Here is a 13319-nt window from a genome sequence, read left to right on the forward strand (position 1 = left end):
ACGACTGGCCGCATCCATCCTCCCTTCAATACTATGCAGTCGTCCTGTCCTCTTTGCAGAAAAACACCTCCAAAGTGTTCTCTTTTTTCTTCTTCCTTCAAACATGACTAGTGGAGTCAGGGCTGGACAAGGAGTTCTGGTGCCCTATTTAAAGAAGGCAAATAGCGCCCCCCCCCCCCCCCCCCCCAAAAAAAAAAAAACAAAAACAAAAAAAAAACATACATGCACCCTCACACACACACACACACACACATACATGCACCCTCACTCACTCATATATGCACCCTCACTCGCACATACATACATACATACATTCATACATGCACCCTCACTCACACATACAGTACATACACCCTCACTTACTCACACACATACATACATGCATCCTCATTCACACATACATGCACACTCACTCACACATACATACATGTGCCCTCACTCACACATATATACATACATACATACATGCACCATCACTCACTCACTCATACATATATACATACATACATAGCTACATGCACCCTCACTCACTCACACATACATGCACATACACATGTGCAACCTCTTTGATACTGGTCTCCTTACTGGCAGACATCCTGGCTGTGCAGGGTCAGGACCTCAGATAAGGACAGCTGTAGTCAGGCAGTGGAGACAGCTCTGCCGGGGGCCTTCCTGTTGATGACGCTGTGCAGGCTTGTGCTCCGTGTCCTCTCCTCCCCCATCCCCGGGACCTGAGAGCCAGGGCAACCTCAGGGACAGCAGCAGACAGTGGAGGATACACACCACATGGTGTAAATGAGTTTGTGCATCCTCTACTGTTTGCTTTTCTACCACAAACCCTGCTACTGGGTTCAGGCTTGTGGAGGCCCCTATGTGGTGGATAGAATAGCGCCCCCTGTAATTCACCACCAGATGGCGCCCTAGGCCATCGCCTACCCCTGCCTACCCTTTGTCCTGGCCCTGAGTGGAGTTAGTACCAAAAAGTTCTGCTTGCCTATTGCCCTGTAGCCCTTCCCAGCCTTGTGCAGGTCTATAATTTTGTCCTTGGTGACCAGGACAGAGAGGTTGGATTGGGATTGACTGATTGTGTGGAAAGGTGTAATACAGGTGTATACAGTAACATGTAACATGTAAATTTTAGGATTTCTATGTATTGTGTCTCTTACTGTTGAAGTATTCCTACAATAAAAATTAAAGACCTCTCTGTTCTTTGTAAGAGGGAACACTTGCTAAATTGGCAGTGTATCAATACTTTTTTTAAAATAATATTTTAACATGGCATACTATAGTATAAAATTTATGGAAAAAAAGGGCAGAAGCCATATTACAGTAGTAGGCTGTGTATAATTATCTTGCAATTAACAGACACACAGCATCACCAACATGAAGAATTAAAGAGCAAACAAATGAAGCAATGTGCAGTTACCCCCAATGTCCATTGATCTATCACTTGGATGTGAGACAACATTCTTTTTTAACATGAAGTAGCCCTTAAGTTGTTCTGTTAGTGTACTTTTGCATGCTTTACACTCTGGGGTTGGTTTCAAAATTTTTATTGCTTATGTTGTTGGTTGTCATTACTAGAGATGAGTGAGTAGTAAGGTACCGAGATTCGACTATTCGAACGAATATTCGATCCCATTATAGTCTATTGGAAAACAATTCTCGCCACTTGGAAATCCAAATTCGACCACTTGGAGGTCACCAAGTTCCCCATGAACCCTCCCTAAACAATGCCAACAACTCCGGAATGACACTGGGACATTAGGGGGAGCATGCCTGGGTGCACCCAACACCCAAAAATCTCAGTATAATGCCACTCTCCGCAGTTGCGAAGGAAAAATATTTGCAAGCGCTTTACGAACGTTTACGGCAATGTTCACACATCTCCTTCGTATTTCTTGCGCAGCGTTACATACATGATTCCAATGTGCATCCATAGAGCGTCATGTAATTCGTGCGTATCAAGCATCATGCTGTACGAACGTTAGGCTGCAGCAGAGCAGAGCATAGTAGAGGCTAAAAAATGTCCATGAAATCGTCCCCTTTTAGCCAAGAAGAGCTGAATCCCATGGTTCAAATCATGGATGAAAGGGATTATGCCCTGGAACATGTCCCTGTCACTAACCCCAACACACATAAAAGGCGTATCCAAAGCCAAGTGATACGTGCACTCCAGCAGGATCTGAACAGGTGAAAACATGGTCGAACCTTAAGTACAAAGTCCTTGCAAAATTTCTGTGATTTGTGCCGGTGAGTAATATGCTGTGAACCTAATTATGGGATGTGTAATATACTGGAGTCGTGATACGTGGATGTGTAATATACTGGAGTCGTGATACGTGGATGTGTAATATACTGGAGTCGTGATAAGGAGATGTGTATAATATACTGGAGTCGTGATATGGGGATGTGTTATATACGTAAGTCATGATACGGGGATGTGTAATATACAGGAGTGATACAGGAATGTGAAATATACTGGAGTCGTGATAGTGGGCACGCTACACATAGTGTTCCTAAAGCCCATTGAGGGCACATGTGGGCATCTGAAACAACTATGAACAAGGGTAGCGCAAAGGGAAGGGGCCGTGTGTAGGCACAAGCCGCGTGCAAGCACCCGGACCATTAATGGCTGCTGCTATGGGACAGGCAAGTTTACGTTCATACAACATCCCTCAGTTCCTTAACCAGCTAGGTGGAGGGTGGAGTGCACCGCTGTTAAGGCTAGATCAGCAGGAACAGGTGGTCAAATGGATAGCCGATAATGCTTCCACCCATTTGTCCACACAGTCCAGTCTCGATGGCAGCCAAGAGTCTGGACTGCAGAAACATGTCAGTGTAATGGAGGTCACCCAGCTTTCCCAGTATCCTGTATGTCAGTATAATCGAGGTCACCCAGCTTTCCCAGTATCATGTATGTCAGTGTAATGGAGGTCACCCAGCTCTCCCAGCATCCTGTATGTCAGTGTGATGGAGGTCACACAGCTTTCCCAGTATCCTGTATGTCAGTGTAATGGAGGTCACCCAGCTCTCCCAACATCCTGTATGTCAGTGTAATGGAGGTCACACAGCTTTCCCAGCATCCTGTATGTCAGTGTAATGGAGGTCACCCAGCTCTCCCAGTATCCTGTATGTCAGTGTGATGGAGGTCATCCAGCTTTCCCAGTATCCTGTATGTCAGTATAATGGAGGTCGCCCAGCTCTCCCAGTATCCTGTATGTCAGTGTGATGGAGGTCACCAAGCTCTCCCAGCATCCTGTATGTCAGTGTGATGGAGGTCACCCAGCTCTCCCAGCATCCTGTATGTCAGTGTGATAGAGGTCATCCAGCTCTCCCAGTATCCTGTATGTCAGTGTAATGAAGGTCACCAAGCTCTCCCAGCATCCTGTATGTCAGTGTAATGGAGGTCACCCAGCTCTTCCAGCATCCTGTATGTCAGTGTAATGGAGGTCACCCAGCTCTCCCAGTATCCTGTATGTCAGTGTGATGGAGGTCACACCTTGCAGACTTTACTGCACCAAGCAGCAGAATTACTATAGTTTAGGAGCCTAAAGGAGGGAAAAGGGGAAGGAAGTTGCTGGATAAGTGTGGAGCCTGAGATGTTTGTCTGGCAGGTTCTGAAGAGACGAATTGTAGCTGCAAGAAACCGTCATGGTGGTCCGGGCCCGTTGGAGAGGAAAAGGAAAATGGTGCCACAGATCAAAAAGAACAAGAGAATGTCACCTGTGAGTCCCTGTATGATGATTTTGTATTCGGTTGAACATTATCTCTTAGGGGTGTAACACCGATCTATGCCATAATACACACACTGCTTCTTCCTAATAACCCGAATCTTGATAAAGCCCCCCTTCCTTCTCCAGAGCTAAATTGAGTGAGGTTGCAGGGGGGGGGGGGGGGGGCGCTTTTATCAAGATTCGCCCTGTTGCCAAAATGATCTAGAAACTGCCCTGCTCGCTGCTGCTTCTTTCCCTCGTTTGTCTGCTGCCTCTGCAGTCCGGATAACCAGGCAGGACACCTACACATCGGCCTCCGCTTCAGCCACGTCTTGGCCTTCAACCTTAGCCTCCCCTTCGCCTGTGCCCAGTTTTGTTTGCTTCCTCCCAACAATTGTGTATCGTGCAGGTTTTTGAGCACAAGCGAAAGTATTGCAGAAAGCCACCCACAAGACCGAGCCCTAAACAGCCACATTTCAAAGATGCTGGCCCTCGAGATGTTGCCGTTTAGGCTTGTAGAGACCCCGTCCTTTTGTGACCTGATGGTGGCTGCCACGCCGCGGTATTCGGTTCCTAGCCGCCACTATTTTTCCCGGCGTGCGGTCCCTGCTTTGCACCAGCATGTGTCCCGTAACATTGAGCGGGCCCTCAGATACTCAGTGAGCTACATCTCCCTCGCAGCACAGTGGGTCAATGTGGTAAAACCTGGGACCGCGTCTCAAACTGGGAGTGACTGCCTCCACCCCTACACACAAAATTGCCAGCACGGGTTCTCTCAACCCCACCTCCTCCTTTTCTGCCTTAACATCTTCCTCAGCCGCTGGATGGAAGCGCTGCAGCACTGGAGTGGGGAAACGTCAGCAGGCTGTGTTCATGCTTATTAGCTTGGCGATAAAAAGCACAGCACCCCAAAGGCAAGAGATGCAATCTTGCATCAGGCATAAATTTGGCTCGTGCCGTTGCAGCTGGTACCACTTATAGTTGTGTGTGATAATGGCCGAAACTTGGTGGCATATTTGGAGCTTCCCGAATCAAACATATTCCATGCCTGCCCCACGTTTTTAATTTGGTGGTACGTTTCCTGAAAAGTTACCTCAACCTCCCCCAGCTACTGTTGAAAGTGCGGCGCTTGTGTGCCCACTTTCATAAGTCGTGCCGCTGCCAGCCTGAGGAAGCTCCGGCAACGCCTCTATTTGCCTCAACATCGGCTAATGTGCGACATTACCACTATTACATGTTGTCGAGGGTGTGTGAGCAACAGAGAGCTCTGATGGAATACCAGCTCCAAAATCCCCGCGTGCCTACCTACCACTCAGCTACCTCAGTTTGCCAGCCATGCCTGGGCATGGATGGCAGAAATATTTGAAGTTTTGCGCATATACGAGGAATCCACCCAGAGGGTCAGCTACCATGATGCTATAGTGAGCGTAACTATCCCTCTCCTATGCGTCATCAAACAATCCCTGCTCTTCACAAAGCAGAGCGAGTTGTGTGGGGAGGAGGACCATATAGCAGGAGATGTTTTGGAGCGGAACACAGAGCACACTGTTGTCAGCTTCTCATCACCAATGTCAGGAGTAAGAAGAGGACGACAACATGGAGGATGTGGAAGAGGAGGTGGGTGCACATACTTTTGAGGGTAGCACTCACGTTGGGTGTGTACCAGCGGTTAAGCGTGGATGGGGAGAGGAGGAGGCTGAGGAGGAAGAGGAGGAATGGGAAAGTCATCCTTCTGGTGGGGACAGCCCATTGTTGCTTGTTCAGAGTCTGACACACATGGCAGACTTCATGTTGGGCTGCTTTGTAAGGGATAAACGCATTGTCCGTATAATGGACAGTAGCCGATACTGGATATTTGCACTCCTGGACCCCCGGTATAGAGACCAGGTTTCCTCTCTCATTCCCCTGGAGGAGAGGACCCAGCGGATAAAACAATACAAGGTGGAACTCCTGCAGACGATAATGAAGATCTTCCCGTCCACCAACGCTGGCGGAAGAGAGGAGAGTTCCTGCGAGAATGTTCCACCATCCGCAAGGTCCACGACCAAAAAGGGAACACTGTTCAAAGTGTGGGACAATTTAATGGCACCCAAGCACCAAACATCCAGCACTGATGGGCCTACTACCAGCAGGAGGGAAAAGTATTGGCGGATGTTGCGAGAGTACATGGCGGACCGTAACCCTGTTCTCCCCGATCCTCTGCGCCATACACTTATTGGGTATCCAAGCTGGACACATGGCTTGAGCTCTCTTTGTATGCTTTGGAGGTGCTGGCCTGCCCTCCCGCCAGTGTGTTATTCGAGAGGGTTTTCAGCACAGCCAGGGGAATTATAACAGATAAGTGCAACCGCCTATCCACGGAGAGTGATGACCGCCTGACGCTAATAAAAATGAACAGCAACTGGACTGACCCACACTTCCAAACTTCTCCTCCACCAGAGCAAAGCAGACGAAAGTGAAGTGCCTTGTGCCTGACCCTGTCACATTACCTCCTACTCTTCCTCCTCAACCACTGTACCACTGCACCTGTGGGGCCTAATAGACCCATTTTTTTCAGTGGCTCGCCTCAAGGGCCCCCAAGTAATTTTGAAAAGGCAGCAATTGTAGGCCCTACTAAGGACAATTTATTTAATTTTTTTTTGGAGGGGGGGACACCTCTAGAGCCTCAAATCTAATTTTTGGAGGGCTCAACTCAATGGCCTATAGGGACACTATGCATAACATTCTCGCAGTGGGCTACAAGAACACTATGTATAACAAGCCCGCAGTGGGCTACAAGAACACTTGCTATATATTGTTCCTAGTGCCCACACGGTACAATAGGGAAACTATACGTCTGGTGTACAGTGTACACACTGGGTACTGGGTACTGAAAACTACTGCTGCTGCTAAGATCTATGTAGTAGCACTGAGAAGTGCCTTGGATTCAAAGATAATTTGTTTTGCTGTGTGGTATCACTTGCCCTCAGTGGGCTACTGGAACAGTATATATCAGGTACCCTTAGTGGGCTACTGGAACAGTATGTATGACGTGCCTTTTAATGGGCTACTGGAACAATATGTATCACATGCCTTTTACTGGGCTACTGGAACAGTATATATCAGGTGCCCTTAGTGGGCTACTGGAACAGTATATATCAGGTGCCCTTAGTGGGCTACTGGAACAGTATATATCAGGTTTCCTTAGTGGCCTACTGGAACAGTATGTATGACGTGCCTTTTACTGGGCTACTGAAACAGTATGTATGACGTGCCTTTTTTTGGGCTACTGGAACAATATGTATCATGTGCCTTTTACTGGGCTACTGGAACAGTATGTATTACATTCCTTTTTCTGGGCTACTGGAACAATATTTGTCATGTGCCTTTTACTAGGCTACTGGAACAGTATACAGTATATCAGGTGCCCTTAGTGGGCTACTGGAACAGTATGTATTACGTGCCTTTTTCTGGGCTACTGGAACAATATGTATTACGTGTCTTTTACTGAGCTACTGGAACAGTATATATGAGGTGACCTCAGTGGGCTACTGGAACAGTATATATCAGGTACCCTTAGTGGCCTACTGAAACAGTATGTATGACGTGCCTTTTACTGGGCTACTGGAACAGTATGTATGACGTGTCTTTTCTGGGCTACTGGAACAATATGTATTACATGTCTTTTACTGAGCTACTGGAACAGTATATATCAGGTGCCCTTAGCGGGCTACTGGAACAGTATATATCAGGTACCCTTAGTGGCCTACTGAAACAGTATGTATGACGTGCCTTTTACTAGGCTACTGGAACAGTATGTATGACGTGTCTTTTCTGGGCTACTGGGACAATATGTATCACGTGCCTTTTACTGGGCTACTGGAACAGTATGTATGACGTGCCTTTACTGGGCTACTGGAACAGTATGTATGACGTGCCTTTTTTTGGGCTACTGGAACAATATGTTTCAGGTGCCTTTTACTGGGCTACTGGAACAGTATATATAAGGAGCCCTTAGTGGGCTCCTAGAACATTATGTATTAAGTGCCTTTTTCTGGGCTACTGGAACAATATGTATTACGTGTCTTTTACTGAGCTACTGGAACAGTATATATCAGGTGCCCTTAGTGGGCTACTGGAACAGTATATATCAGGTACCTTTAGTGGCCTACTGAAACAGTATGTATGACGTGCCTTTTACTGGTCTACTGGAACAGTATGTATGACGTGCCTTTTACTGGGCTACTGGAACAGTATGTATGACGTGCCTTTTTCTGGGCTACTGGAACAATATGTTTCAGGTGCCTTTTACTGGGCCAGGTGCCCTTAGTGCGCTACTGGAACAGTTTATATCTGGTGCCCTTAATGGGCTACTGGAACAGTATATATCAGGTTCCCTTAGTTGGCTGTTGGAACAGTATGTATAACGTGCCTTTTACTGGGCTACTGGAACAGTATATATCAGTTGCCCTTAGTATAATGTGTCCTTAGTGGGCTAAACCAGGGACATTATAAGTCACTTGTACAAACAAGGTACTGGAATGAATACACTTGCTGATGCTGATGCTGCTATCTATTTCTTAGCACTGAGAAGTGCTTTGGATTCAGAGTTGACTTTTTCGCTGGATCTTAGCCCTGAAAAAGAATTTTGGGTTCTGAAGTAAGCCTGCCAAACCAAAACTCTACTAAAGCCTATCTCTTCCTGATACAAGATCTTTCCCTGGCTAGGTTGAAAGCACATCTGTGGTCGAGAAGCAGAAGTCAAGTATTAAAGATTTGAGGTCATGAGGTTCAGCTATCTAATGAGGGTAGAGGTCGTTTTTGTGCTGCGTGTGTACTCCCAGGGTCCCTCACGGCCTCCCTGCAGGGTGATGGGATTTAAAAAAAGTGCAGGGCTTTCGAATGTTTCCCGCATATTCGCCACACTCTATTGAATTTTTTTGAATACCGCAATATTCGATCGAATACCATCTTGATCGAATCGTATTCGCTCATCTCTAGTTATTACATAAAGCCTTCTCTGGTATAACCAACTGCAAAGAAGTGCAACATCAGTGTAGTACACACATACAAGTAGTGGGTCCACTAGTGTCCAAACACATTTATAATATGTTGACATATTGGCAACCACTTGAACTCGGAAGCTTTGTGAACAGATATCCAATAAAAACAGTGGCAGTTAAAAGAGTAGTTGTCATGAAAGATAACACTTGACATGTCACCAGGCATGTGAAAAGTTTTTGATCACAGTGGGACCAGAGACCAGTGAGACTGGCTGGAGATATAGAGATACAGCCAGAGATAGAGCAGTTCCACTTTATGACCAGCCACGAATTCCACTAATACAGTCTCATAGACTTACATTTTTAGAATTGGCTGTTACAGAGATATGGCCAGGGACTGGATGGCAATGTTGATGTGCTCTCTCCCCGAATATATCTTCTAATTGCAGAGTCTCAGAACAGTGAGACCTACTATAATCAATAACTTTTGACATGCCTGATGCCAACAGTTATTTTTCAAGACAGGTACTCTTTAACTCCACCTACAGGGCTGGGGGCTGGGGTGTCACTTTTTGCTCCATGATCTCTAATTTTTATTAATATCATATTGGTATTAATTTTTTTCTGATATATAATTTAATAAAATCAGCAATCCTAGTGGGGGTTTTTTTTTCCATTTTCGCCGTTCACCGTGTGGGAACAATGTTAATGTTATTTTTTAATAGATCTGACAATTCCGCACGCTACGATATATAATATGTTTATTTATTTATTTAAAAACTTCTTTTTTTAAAAAAATAATGGACAAGGGGTATTTTAAACTTTGGTACAAAATATCAGACTTCACTAATTAGATTATCTTACCTTCCCATTCCAATTCATTTCCATTGCCCAGAAACTCTAATGAATCTGTTTCATCTGGAGTCTCTATATCATCCACATTGATGTCCAAATCATCTGGTGTGTCTAGAAAGTCATCAGAAAGTACAGAGCCTTCACTCTGGTCCAATGAGATATTAATCTCTGGAGCCACTAGAGTTTTCCGCTTGCGATGAGATCCACTGATGTTTAGTGAATCTGGTGGAGCTACAGAAAAAGACATAAGATAAACATCAAAGATGTAACATTTTATATCTAAGAACATTTTTGTTTAGAAGGTACCTACAAGATGTAATGTCATCTGTAGGAGAGCCGAGATTATGCATTCCTGTGTCTTCAGGAAGAGGCCTGTAAAAAAGAGATATGTATGTAAAAATTCTAAAAATAATGGTTTCCTACATGTAGACATTAAAGGGGTTATCTGGGTAACAAAAACAATATACTAAACAATCACCCTTCCTAATACCACCCTATGTCCAGATTTACTGGAAAGTCTGAATGGAAGGTTGAAGACTAAAAAAAGTAAAAACAAAAAAAAAAGTTGTTTCCTTCCCCACAGGTGCCTAGTGGTAAATACGGCCCTAGCTACGACTAACATCCTAACGGATCCAAACACGTCAGCGCCTTCAGGTTTTTACTGTATCGCTATGCTTCAATAAAGAATGAGTTTGAACGTGCTGGAACTTCTTTTCTGTTGAGAGTAGGGACCATTCCCCAGTTTGGGGCTGGTGCCTAGTGCAGATGATCGAAATAGGTAGGGACAGTGGGTTGGGTTCAGTATAAGGTTCACTGTTCTCCTATAAATGTGACATTTTACATAAACATTTAAATGCTGATTATCTAATCACATACTTAACATACCATTCTTTTTAATTTCACTAATTAAAGAGATAAATAGTGGTGGTTTTCTTTTCAATTCATTTCATTTTATTTACCTCGGTTTGCAGCTGTAGGATTGTATGTGCTCAAAAGTGAACAGACATTAGACAAAGTGTTTCCTGTTGTAAACACTAAGCCATTATATACTTTTAAGACTGTGCAGCTGAAGCTAGCAACAACTGTCTATAATCTATGAAACTGAACAATGGATGCATTTTAGAATCTGTATCTGAATCTGCATCTTTGTCTTACGTACATTTTCAGAAGAAAACAACCTCCAGCCACCAAACACGGGTAACAGGGCGCAGGTCCAACAAAAGACACCAAAAGATTATTAAAAGAATATCCAAACATAAAATAATTTATTGTAAAGACCCAATGCGTTTCGATCAAAACTGTACCGATTCCTTTTTCAAGAGTCATGATTCTTGAAAAAGGAATTAATACCGTTTCGAAACGTGTCCCCCCTTGTATGCGGCCCCACAGCCAGCACAATAACAGCAACTAACTAGCATGCTGCCCATACCTGTAGGTCCTCGATATCAACGGTCAGGCAGGGGAGAACGATGACAGCCTCTGTCCCTCTCAGTGCTCTCTTTTCGGGAGAGGGGGGAAGGCCTCAGAATGTTTCGGAATGCTCTGCTGCCCCCCTGTGGCAGCAGAGTGGGGGATCAGCTGTCAGTATGATCGCTGATCTCTCCCTGTAACTACGGGATTAGTATTACACTAGTGTACAGTAATCCCCCTTAGCTCCCTAATAATAAAAATGCATTACATTCCCTATATAGAATAAACTGTTACTTAAAAACATCTAAAAAAACACAAAATTTATACATGTTTTGCATCGCCACATCTGTAACGACCCAATCTATAAAACTATATCATTAATTATATTGCATTAAAAAACAGTACCAGATTTGCTGTATTTTATCAATCCGCTTCAGAAAATACATCATAAATTATATCAGTTATAAGTTATATATGTGTACAACTTATGCTGTGTTTACACAGAACGATAATTCGCCCGATCGTACGATTAAAGATTTCAAAGTAACGATTTTTTTATAACGATCAGCATTTAGACAGAACGATATATCGTACAAAAAATTCGTTTTGCGATCGCTTAAGCCTATCTCGTACATAGGTAAAATCAGTGAACGACTGTTTACACGGAACGATCTGCTAATTTTTTGCGAACGACGAACAAAGATTTAAGAACATGTTCAAAGATCAAAATGAACAATTTCTCGCTCGTCATTTGATCGTTCGCTGCGTTTACACGTACGATTATCGTTCGAATTCGATCGTTATCGTGACAGGTGATTTTAAATGTTAAATTGAACCAGGAGAGTTATATTACAAACATACAATCAAGTTTTTTATCCTAAAAGACACAGTATTTGTAAAGCACTGAAGATTTCACCTGAGAGGTGATTCTAAGGGTTAAAATAAACCTGCAGTGGTGGATGACTGCATCCCCCCTAAGTGCCCCTCTTTTGGAGGGGCAGTCATTACTTTTGACCCACATCCCTCTGACCCACATCCCTCTTATCCCCTTACACAGGACAGTTTCTAGGTCTTTTTGGCAACAGGGCGAATACAAAAACCCTAATATAGTAGCCTATCTCCCCCATAGTGTCTCATATAGTAGCCAATCCCCCCATAGTGCCTCATATAGTAGCCAGTTCCCCCTATAATGCCTTATATAGTAGCCAATCCCCCAATAGTGCCTGGTATAGTATCTAATCCCCCCATAGTGCCTCATATAGTAACCAGCCCCACCTATAGTGCCTCCCTCTATAGTGCCATATATAGTAGCCAGCCCCCCATAGTGCCTCATATAGTAGCCAGTCCCCCCTATAGTGCCTCATATGGTAGCCAGTCCCCTATAGTGCCTCATATAGTAGCCAGTCCCCCCTATAGTGCCTCATATAGCAGCCAGTCCCCCATAGTGCCTCATATAGTATCCAGTCCCTCCACAGTGCCTCATATAGAGGCCAGTCCCCCTCTATAGTGCCATATATAGTAGCCAGCCCCTCATAGTGCCTCATATAGTAGCCAGTCCCCCCTATAGTGCCTCATATAGTAGCCAGTGCCTCATATAGTGGCCAGTCCCCCATAGTGCCCTTATATAGTGGCCAGTCCCCCATAGTACCTCATATAGTGGGCAGTCCCTCATAGTGCCTCATATAGTAGCCAGTCCCCCATAGTGCCTCATATAGTAGCCAGTGCCTCATATAGTGGCCAGTCCCCCATAGTGCCTCATATAGTGGCCAGTCCCCCATATAGTGCTTCATATAGTGGCCAGTCCCCCATAGTGCCTCATATAGTAGCCAGTCCCCCATAAAGCCTCATATAGTAGCCGATCCCCTCCATAGTGCCTCATACAGTGGCCAGTGCCCCATAGTGCCTCATATAGTGGCCAGTCCCCCATAGTGTCCCTCTTTTTGACATAGAAATTAGATTGCCCTTAAAGGGGTAGTGCGGCGGTAAAAAATTATTCACAGACTAACACACATTACAAAGTTATACAACTTTGTAATGTATGTTATGTCTGTGAATGGCCCCCTTCCCCGTGTCCCACCACCCCCACCCGTGTACCCGGAAGTGTGGTGCGCTATACTCACCTGTCACGTGCCGACACCAGTCTTCTATCTTCATTCAGCGACGTCTTCTTCGGGCGGACGGCGAACAGCTGCGACTGTTCCGAATGCCGGCCGCCATCAGCCGCTCAGCCGCGATTGGCTGAGCATAACTGTGCTCAGCCAATCGCGGCTGAGCACAGTTGTGACGCGGCGGAGGGGGGACGGGCGGCAGCGACTCGGCCGTCCGTCCAAAGATGACGTTTGGCACAAGAACTTTT

General features: G+C 45.1%; 1 protein-coding gene across 2 annotated transcripts in view; it reads right to left on the minus strand.

Annotated features, from left to right (window-relative positions):
* The window catches only part of ATCAY (ATCAY kinesin light chain interacting caytaxin), a 211983-nt gene that overhangs the window by 123122 nt on the left and 75542 nt on the right, over positions 1-13319 (minus strand). For both annotated transcript variants that reach the window (XM_069962602.1, XM_069962604.1), the window contains exons 3-4: positions 9864-9925; positions 9563-9784 (exon numbers count right to left, since the gene is read on the minus strand). In XM_069962602.1, the coding sequence (XP_069818703.1) occupies positions 9563-9784; positions 9864-9925 (284 nt within the window). The remainder of the gene's footprint in view (positions 1-9562; positions 9785-9863; positions 9926-13319) is intronic.

This window comes from Dendropsophus ebraccatus, chromosome 3, assembly GCF_027789765.1.
Source record: "Dendropsophus ebraccatus isolate aDenEbr1 chromosome 3, aDenEbr1.pat, whole genome shotgun sequence".
Classification (NCBI taxonomy): Eukaryota; Metazoa; Chordata; class Amphibia; order Anura; family Hylidae; genus Dendropsophus; species Dendropsophus ebraccatus.